Source organism: Hippocampus zosterae, chromosome 1 (assembly GCF_025434085.1).
Source record: "Hippocampus zosterae strain Florida chromosome 1, ASM2543408v3, whole genome shotgun sequence".
Classification (NCBI taxonomy): domain Eukaryota; kingdom Metazoa; phylum Chordata; class Actinopteri; order Syngnathiformes; family Syngnathidae; genus Hippocampus; species Hippocampus zosterae.
In genome coordinates, this window is record NC_067451.1 from 35,892,074 (window position 1) to 35,902,449 (window position 10,376).

The window sequence follows — 10,376 nt, forward strand, 5'->3', positions numbered from 1 at the left end:
ACAAACACAAAAACAACTAAAAAAGCAAGGCTCATGAGAGCACTTGCTGACGGCTGCCTACTCGGGCGCCATCTTGACTTCAAAGTCAACAAAGTTTATAACAGGTTATTCGATTAAATGTATAAAATTAAATGTATAAAATAGCAGGGAGATAACACCTTATCTTCACGCATTCCATACAAATCAGGTTGTGTTATGTTGAGTTATTTCTAATTATAATAAAACTCTCTCTTAAGTTTTATATATAAATATATATATATATATATATATATTAGTGGCCCGGTATGTATATATATATATATATAGTGTTAATGTATATATATATATTAGTGGCCCGGTAGTCCAGTGGTTAGCACGTCGGCTTCACAGTGCAGAGGTACCGGGTTCGATTCCAGCTCCGGCCTCCCTGTGTGGAGTTTGCATGTTCTCCCCGGGCCTGCGTGGTTTTTCTCCGGGTGCTCCGGTTTCCTCCCACATTCCAAAGACATGCGTGGCAGGCTCATTGAACACTCCAAATTGTCCCCAGGTGTGAGTGTGAGTGGTTGTTCGTTTCTGTGTGCCCTCTCGATTGGCTGGCAACCGATTCAGGGTGTCCCCCGCCTACTGCCCGGAGACAGCTGGGATAGGCTCCAGCACCCCCCGCGACCCTAGTGAGGATCAAGCGGCTCGGAAGATATATATATTTAAAAAAAAAAACACTGGTTAGGGTGTCGGCCTCACAGTGCAGAGGTGCAGGGTTCGGCGTGGAGTTTGCATATTATCCCTGTGCCTGTGTGGGTTTTCTCAGGGTACTCCGGTTTCCTCTCACATTCAAAAAACATGCATAGCAGGCAGTGGCGGGCCGTGCATTTCAACCTTAGGCCTTCAGTGACGTCACATACATTAACACAATATAGGCTCGTCATGCAGCACTTTCAGCAATTTCAGGAGCATTTAAAACCATCAAGTATGCATTCACAATGAAGAGCAGGAAACAAAATTTACAGATATTTTCAAAAATAAAATTATTTTAAAAATACGAAATATAATGCCACCCAAATTACACAGTGTGATCATGAACAAGTCTGTCCAATAAATTGCGCAATGTCACAGTTTCATATAAGACACCAACCACACAATAACAAAACAAACTAATCTTTGAAAATAAAATTAACAGATCATCTGCATTTTGAGAATAGGCTATACAACAGCATATTTGCTGAAAATGTTGAGCAGCTGAGATTGAATGAATTTTAGTGCACAAAGCTTATACAATGTGCCACTATAAATTGCAGGTGAGCTGATTTATTTGATACATTTTTGTATCTTTGTCATTTTATTTTGTTACCATTAATACTAACAAAATAAAAAAAACAAGAAGAAATGTAAAATAAAATTCATTTACTCACCAATGTAGTGCCTGTCTGTTCACTGAGCTGCAGACCGACGCGAGTGTTCCCAAACGTTTTTAAACGCACTGTAGCTTGTAAGTGCCCAGCCGTGCTCTGATGTTTCCTTGCTGCCTTGGTAAAACAACTTAAATTGGTAAATCCAGCGGAAGGTCTGTCTTGAAAATTGTGTGGAAAGTAGTCCTGCAACCAGATCAACGTCTTCTCCTTCGGCCATATTGGGTCAAAATGCAGCAACAGCTCCCTCTAGCAGGCGCTAATCCAATCAATGAACGCGCACGTCCTGTGTCAACGTAAGGCCTTCTAGATGGCCCTGGTACGCAGACTCGTGATCTGATTGGCTATTCCAAACTGACTGCTCGTTCATTTACAGCGCACAGGGGGCTGCTCTGTTTAATCTGAAGGCCCCGAGCAAGTTTAATTTACCTGGCAACACAAACTATCTGAAATATGATTGGTTAAAAATTCTACCATAATAAATAAGTTATCGAGTGGCTTTCAATGTTATTTAAAATAAGCCAATCAACTAAGTGGAAATAACATGACGTAAAGAATACACAGAATAATTTTATTTACATATTTATGAAAATAAAATAAATTAAATGTATGTTATTCTCAGAAAAGTAAATGTAATACATTTATAATAATTAATAAATGTTTAGGCCAGCAGAGAAGGCCTTGCTGGCCCTGACGGAATGCCACTGATACAGTGCACTCCGCTTAATAGAACACCGGTTAATAGAGTAATCCGCTTAATAGAGCAAAAGGCTCCGGAACGGATTTGCCTAATGCAATTTCCTATAAAGATACTCCGCTTAGTAGAACAGATCTCCGCTTAATAGAACAGGCCGTAAGCAATGAACATTGTAAACTAGTGGTTTTCGAAGTGTAGCTATCGCGATACTGTACCACTATCGCGAGAAAACGCGGTAGTTCCAGCCGTATACAGTAACAGGTAGCACGCGTCACTCCACACATAGACACACGCACGTCACAATGGCTTCAACTTCATTCAAGAGACGAGAGAGAGACGAAGTGTAGCTATCGCGATACTGTACCACTATCGCGAGAAAACGCGGTAGTTCTAGCCGTATACAGTAACAGGTAGCACGCGTCACTCCACACATAGACACACGCACGTCACAATGGCTTCAACTTCATTCAAGAGACGAGGGCTATCACCTGCGGATAAGAAGGACATACTCAGACGATACGATGCATTGCCGGATTCTCAGAAGGTACGCCCGCGGTTTCCAGGACTTCCCTCTTATCCAGCGCATTGAGAGGGAAGTCAACCGCAAAATTACGGACTCCTGTTTCCAGACAAAAGTAACGAAATTTTTCTCGTGATTTGAGATGTTTGACTGAAGTTGATTAAAGTTGTTGTTTTGTTGTTTGATTAAAGATATGGACGTCCACAGTCGAAATATCTCTTCTAACTCGTCAGCAGGGGGTTTTCTGCGTGCATAACTTGGTCGTCAACGTGTCCGAAGGTGTACCTAATAAAGTGTCTCCGGTTAATAGAAATTCCGCTTAGTAGAACAGAAGCGCTTCGGCCCAATGGTGTTCTATTAAGCGGAGTGCACTGTAGCAGGTTAATAGAACACTCTAATTGTCCTTAGGTGTGGGTGTGAGCGTAGATCCCCTTTCCTCAACTGGCGGACCGCGATCCACGACCGGACCGCCGACCTCCTCTGTCCGGACCGCCGACCTCCTCTGTCCGGGCTCTCGGCAAATTGTATAAAATAATAAATTGTAAAGCGATTTTTACGTTATACATTTTCTATTTTTGGACTATAATCTGCGCATTACCGCGATCGCTTGTTAAAATTATCCGTTGTATTATTTGCGTGCACGAACAGATGTATTGCAGAGGACGCAGCAGCGCGACTCTGTGTGTACAATGTTTGACGAACTGGAGACGGGGGCATGTCGGCGATAACGATGCGCTGATTGGCTCCTCTGAACTTAAGGTGTGCCCATACATCAGCGTCACGCATTCAAAATGGATGATTGTGTCAGGAAACAGACGCATGCGCGACGCCACAGTGTGCTCACAGCTTCAGCACAGGAGAGCCACACACAGACTTTAATAGGGATCTGGGTTAAATTTGCTCCAGAGCAAATGCTTGTGAAGAGTACGTATGGCGAGAATGCGTTGCTTTCGTGCTCTGTCGGACTTCCGTAATGTGTTGATTCATAACGACACAAGACTTGGCTAGTAACATCTTTCCTTTTGTAGGAGACTGGACTGTCTCGGAGTTGTTTGTTCCTTTGTTGTTTGTTCACAACCCCCCGCCCCCCATAGAATTTATTTTGTGATTTCCTCTCTTGATTTTCTGTTTGGCGCATTAGTGTTTGCTTTTCTGAGTGTCATTGAAGTCTTCGTTCATTTACGTTTTCTTGGGCGGTCACTCTCGAGCAGAAGGCGCAGAAACCGAGAAGGAGAAGGACGTGCCGGTCCAGTAGTCGCTTGAGTTGTGTATATACAGTACGTTTTAAAAAGAACCAACACGACAGCTCGTTTGTTTTCTGTCGTTTTGCTCCGCTGCAGAAACTGCCGTGTGAACGCAAGTGGGTCATCCTCGACACTGTGTCGGGGCTGCGCCGCTCAGCGGCTTTGTACGTGTGAACGCTCCACACAATTTGCTGCGGTGCAAAATGTATCGCAACAAAATATATCGATGCAGCGCCGGAGCAAATGTGTGCCGTGTGAACGGCCCCAATTAGACAAGACAAATCGCGGGACGTTTCGATTGTGTGCAGTTTTGCTCCCGTCTACCCGGGGATCTTTGCAGCTGTTTAACAGCAGAACACCGCAACATGTTAAATGAACATCCCAATGGCGTCCTCAAATAATATTTGCATGCCTCAGACATTGCATTCACCTTTAGTGGAAGAACAGCACTGTACATTCCTGTGCTCCCTTGTCAGTATTTAAAATGGTTCATAACTCCTCTTTGATATATTTGTCAATGATTTCAGAGGGGATGTGAAAAGGGGAATTGTACAAATGAAATAATATTTTTGTTTTCATTTTTAGTATTTATTTTGGTAAAATGAGTATTTTGATTTGCTTTTGTTACATTAAGGGGAAAAAAAGACAACTACTGTTTAACAAAGTTAAAGTAAAAAATGTCTTATTTCCCTAAAAGGGCTATTTCTATTATTAAGCAGGCACAACTTAACAAAATAAAAGAGTTCCTCTGCCTCAACACAATACCTCTCATTATTTGCTGTGTACTGGCAAAGTGAATAATTGTCATTTTCATGCACCCCATTATTGGTTGGTTGTGAGGAGTGTTGATTTGTATAAGCTTGGCTTGACCGTACTAAATGGGCATATAGCCCTGCTCCCCATGACCGCCGTGCATGGGACCGGACCTTGGTCTTATTAAAAAAAAAAAAAAAGTGGACCGACAGCATTTCTAGTTGAGGACCACTGGCGTAGATGGTCGTTCGTCTCCATGTGCCCTGTGATTGGCTGGCAACTGGTTCAGGGTGTCCCCCGCCTACTGCCCGAAGGCAGCTGGGATAGGCTCCAATACCCCGCGCGATCCTTGTAAGGAGAAGCGGATCGGGAAATGGATGGATGGGTAGATGAAGTCTTGTGAAGCTCAGTCATTGACATTTTCAGGCCGCTGACACCTCCAATATGGCGGACGAACTAACGTATTGGATTAACGGGGAACACAACATTGGATGACTTCTCCGTCTTTTCTGGTAATTGCGGCCGCTAATGTTACAATACTGCCATCCTCAGGGGTTACTCCCAAATTGACCGCTTGAAATGCAAGTATGGAGACCATCAGTTTACGATAGTGCTGACGTAACCCAAATGTCTGGCGCAAATCGGAACGCACCGTAGTCCGTTACTTTAACTCAGGTTATATATAATTAGAGTAAATATTTGTATGACAAACACTTCTACACCATAAACACAGAACATCCTTTCATCCATTATCGAATCAATTGAAAAACTGCAAGAGCTGAAGTAATTGAGCCGTTCTATGTCGGAATGGCTGAGCACTCCCCATGCTTGTTGTACTCCGTTGTCAGCTTCATAGTACATTCATCATGGTTGATGGCCTCCATGACCATGATTATCGATTATATTTGTCAAGTTAAGTGTCTGCTCCTCTTTTAAAGGCTTGAGGCACGTTTTTACACTCACTTCACTATGAACTGTTTACATTTTTGTGAGACCAAAGTCAAACTATTGACATTCAAATTATAGTACAGTTGTCTTTGCCTGTTTCCGTCATTCATTAGCCATTAACAAGTGTTGACAATATTTCTGAAAACACTATATTGGGCATTTGTGACTGCAAAATTGAATTGTTAAATAGCATGCTGAAACATGTTAATCTTTTGTATGACTTTACTGTGAATGACATCACATTTTTTGTACACGTCACAATTTTTTATCAAATCAATGTTGCAAGAGCCATTCAAGTACATGCCATTCAAGTACATGAATATTGACTTTACTGTATTTCTGCTCATTTCGTTGCTTTTTCCAAAGTGTGACAATTTAACTTAAGAGTGATTGAGTTAAATGTAAACAAAAGCATTTCTTAATGTTTTGGACAAATTGTCTTCTCACATACCGGTAATTGAAAGTGCCTCACTTGGGAGGTATTCTGGAGTTTGCCCCAACACAATCCTAATGTGTCAATGTTATGATAGAATGTCATGTCCAGCTGACTGTTTCTCTGTTTTACTGGGTTTGATCTTTGTGGCAGGACTATTGCATACAAAGGCAATGGAATCCATTTCCTGATGACAAAAAGGAAAACATTGAAGGCATACCAATAATTTAACATAAGACCTTTCAAGAGGACTAAAAATGGAAATTGTAACATGAATAAATCAACGGCACGTCGACCAATCAGTTCAAGAAACAAGGTGCACAATAGGTTTTGGTGACCGATAAATAGCCAGAGGTGGGCACGTCATCTGTCAGTCATTCTTCTATCATTATTTCAGGCCAGCCCAGTCCATCGGCCGTCGTCGGCGACAGCCAATCGGCGTTGAGAATGTACTGTGCACACAGACGAAGCACAGTTTCAAATTAAAAAAAATAACTAACAAACAAACAGTCCCACTTACTGCAATAATATTGTCCCATATTGTGCTCGCACCGTAGTCCGTTACTTTAACTCAGTCGCACTGAGTGTGAGCGTTTTTTTTTACTTCGCGTGTGGGTTCATGTGATGTAGTAAGTGCATTCTTGATGTTGCTTGGCTGTCGCTGCTCCAGATGGACCGAAATAACGACAGAACGATGTCTGACGTACCGACGTGCCCACCTCTTTCAATACAACAGTTTTTCGAAGAGTTTCTGAAGCATGTCCACAGAACAAGGCATGTTTGAGCAACTGATGTTTGGACCAGTTAACCCATGTTTTGGCGGTTGCCATAACCTCTGCGATGATCGTCCTTCCAGTCATCCCATTTCCTGGCCTTCATCAAAGAGTCTTCATCATCGTTTTCAGCCCGTTTCTCCTTTTCTTCTTCTTCACGCTCCTTAGCATCGGTGTCTTCCTCCACTGCAACCCTTCTGGGAACCCCCTGATCAGGCATGACTCCATGTTTCTTGTGCTGATCATACCAGTCATCCACTGTCATGGTGGGAAGGCTAGGATAGCCGGCCCCAAACACCTGAGCCTGGGGAAAGAACAAATATGATGCATTGCTCTTAAATCAGCTGCAAGTTATCCTATCATTTTATCACCCACATCACGACTTTGTCGCTGGACAGTGGACAATTCTGCGGCATCAGGTAATGAATGGTGGAAAACATTTGCCGATTCTACATCTTGAAATAGTTGGGCCTGAAAGGCAGGTGCAAATCATCCCTTCATGGATAGCCGCAACTTGTCAGACTCTACCACCAATTCATGCAACAGCACAGTCGTGTCTCGCTAAATAGTATAATACTGCAGTAATATGTAATTTAAAAGGAGGAATGAATGCTTTACAACAGTGGCGCCCAATACGTCGATCGCGATCGACCGCTAGCTTGCGGACAGGTCCCAAGTCGATCGCGAGGGCTGTAGAGAGGAAAAAAAACATTTGTGTTTTGGTTTGTGTGTTATATGATATGCCTGTACTCTTAGTGCACACCGCACCCTTAGCATCCTGTCTCACTTTCACAAAAAGTATTTAAAAATTTAAATAAATAAAAAAAGCAGGTCACCTTTGACCTACGGTTGCGCGTGACCGCGTGATCACCGGAAGTTGTTTGCGGTCAGCAGTCTGCAATTGCAGCTTGCAATCAGAGCTGTGGCGATATATTTTAATGTTGTTATTATTATTATTATTATTATTCTTTTGAGTTTGTTTCATGTACAATTCACCAAGGACACTGGCAAAGAATAGGAATCTGGAGGGCCGAGGGAAGCACTTTAAAACGGTACGCATGAAGTAGGATAGTTAACAGGCTGCAAAAGTGTGTCGCATACCTCCGTGTCAGGTCTCCCACTACGGTAGGCAGTGCTTTCTTTTTCACAAACTCTTGTGTCGACTTTATTTTTCTGTTTCGTTTATCTTGGGGGCCGTTATGGCTGTTTTGCTCATCATGGGTGTGTAAGTGTGTCAGTATGCGTGAGTGTGGGGTAACGGGTCAATCGCAGAAGGTTGGGTTGATTGAAAAATTGATCTTTGGTCAAAAGGTTTGGGCACCCCTGCTTTACAAGAATGTAATGTAGCCAACCTGAAGTTGAGTCTGGCAAGAGTTTTTTCTTTTTAATCCTGTTTTGTGTGAGGCTCCGAAGGTGTGTGTGGTTCACGATCGGATGCGGGAGTCGGGGGGTTGCGCCAGTGGAGGGAGGAGGAAGACGATTGTAAGAGCGTCTACCCTATTTTTCTTTACCTGCCAAAATGAATGATAAATAAAGAAATATAGTAACACCAACGTTATTATGACTGGACGATCAAGGGCGTGGAGACAGAACTACTGCCTCCCAGACCAAAGGCTTTTCTGCTCACAAGACACAAGGTAATTTTTAAAACAGATTAGGTTCCAGGCACCCATATACACTATGGCAGCACAGAACAACCTTGAAGTGAACGAGGTTGCGTTTGCTGTCATGTCTCATTTCACTGTTCCGATCAGTGATAGATCGCACAAATAATGATATGACAGTCGATGGGTGATTTTGCGCAAAACACAAAATATCAACTGATTTCGTTACACAGCTCGGTGTAAAGTCTACTTATTTCGCATAAAGGTTTTGGTTTTATAGAGTTGGCTTATGCCAACTTAAAGGCAAATGACCCAGTAATTAATATGACACAGTTGACTTATCTACTTCAATTCGATGGGCCGACTGACAAAACACTTTGACGTGCAGTCTTAACTAGCATTCACTGCAAGAATTTAATAATAAATACATCATATATGCAAACATTTTTAAAAATAAAGCCTACCCATCAACCTGAAATAAAGCTGACTTTTTGGGGCGGCCAAATTGCAGCCTTTGTGATTCCAAAATTGCATTCTACTACATTGCGAGGTCAATTGGAATTTGATGTAATGTTCAGCCCTTCCCCATACTCCAACTAACCTGCATAGCATCCTTGGTGAGGATGAACGGTTTCATGGGTGGCCTGCTCGGTCTAGCAGGCTGTGCGGCACCAAGCTGCATTTGCTCCATACTCTTCAGTATTTCCATCTCCTGGTCTATGCTCTGTACTTCATCCAGGCACAGAATCACCCATTTCCGGACATTGAGCAAGTAAAAATCTCTGCTGGTTTCATCATCGGCCTGTCCATTCTCCACAGATCTCCGCACATCTGACAGTCTGGCCTCCAGCTCCTTTTTCTGACTGTAACGCTCAATTTTGGCTTGTCTTTGTGCCGCCATGGCAACCAAGTTTGATGTACTTGGAATCGCCTGGGAAAAATACAGTGCACAGTTAAAGATAAAGTTGATAAAATTATCAATATATGAATAGCTAAGAACAATGAAGGGAGCAAAATGAAAGCCGCACACCTTTTTTTAAATTTGTCTATATTTTTAATGACCTTAATGGTCAATTTGACACTTACCATGCAGGTGGAGGGTGCATTCTCTGCTGCTTCCTCAGGAACTGTGCTGTCAGTCGTAGACTGCGGCAGATGAAACTGGGATATGTTATAGTCTTGACATCTCTTCAAGAAATCTAAGAAGTAAGCCCGAGCTGTTTGGACAATCTCCAATCGTTTGTCTCGACCCGTCACCTTCATGGTCAGGGCGCCTAAGAGTGCGGGGCACAGCAGATATTTGAGGTCCGCTGTGGCAATCTCCTCGAACTCTTCATTGGGACTAAACAAGTCCAGCTGAGCAGCCATTCGGGATGTTTCTTCTAGCATACTGATCGCACGTTTAACTCGGACCTGAACACCGTTTGAAGCAAGAGGATCATTTGTATTGTCTACCTCGTCAAACATCTTCCAGCCTCGGTCAAATAAGTCCGATAATTTGGGAGCTTCGGCATCTAAATGCGAGTTTGGTCTTTCACTGTCGCTTGTTTCACACTCCGCCATGTTGGTACAATTTCCGGAAACTCTCTTCTTTGTTTAAATTACTGCAGGGATTCAGTGGACATTACTGCCATCTATTGGTGTAAAATGTTAGCTCAAGCGAATTATGTTTCAGCACTTCACTGTATTTGAGATAACTGTGACATTTTCGTAACACGGGAGACGACATATGCAGCAGTTGTTTCAATTAATGGTCTTGCAAGTAAATATAATGTCTTATTCACGTTCATTTCTTTTGTCGTCCAAATGTGACAGGAAAGTTTTCCCTCGCAAATATTGTGAAATAACGTCACTTTTGGTTTATTATCCCCCCCCCCCCACCCCAAGTGAAGTGCTTTTTTTTTGCGGCCCGGTGAGCCAGTGGTTAGCACGTCTACCTCACAATGCAGAGGTACCGGGTTCAATTCCAGCTCTGGCCTCCCAATACAATGCATGAAAAGTGCAGGTGACCTATTCCTA

General features: G+C 42.8%; 1 protein-coding gene across 2 annotated transcripts; it reads right to left on the bottom strand.

The window, feature by feature from the left end:
* Positions 1-5,751: 5,751 nt before the first annotated feature.
* Positions 5,752-10,153, bottom strand: igbp1 (immunoglobulin (CD79A) binding protein 1). Of its 2 annotated transcripts, XR_007961607.1 has the most exons (4): positions 9,444-10,153; positions 8,959-9,288; positions 5,995-7,057; positions 5,752-5,964 (listed from the first exon to the last, which is right to left on the bottom strand). XR_007961607.1 is itself a non-coding variant. In XM_052060076.1 (3 exons), the coding sequence occupies exons 1-3, from the start codon at positions 9,918-9,920 to the stop codon at positions 6,785-6,787; spliced, it is 1,080 nt and encodes a 359-aa protein (XP_051916036.1). In that variant the 5' UTR covers positions 9,921-10,153; the 3' UTR covers positions 5,752-6,784. The 2 variants fall into 2 exon arrangements, 1 of the variants encoding a protein (XP_051916036.1); XM_052060076.1 differs by having other exon boundaries at positions 5,752-7,057.
* Positions 10,154-10,376: the final 223 nt, after the last annotated feature.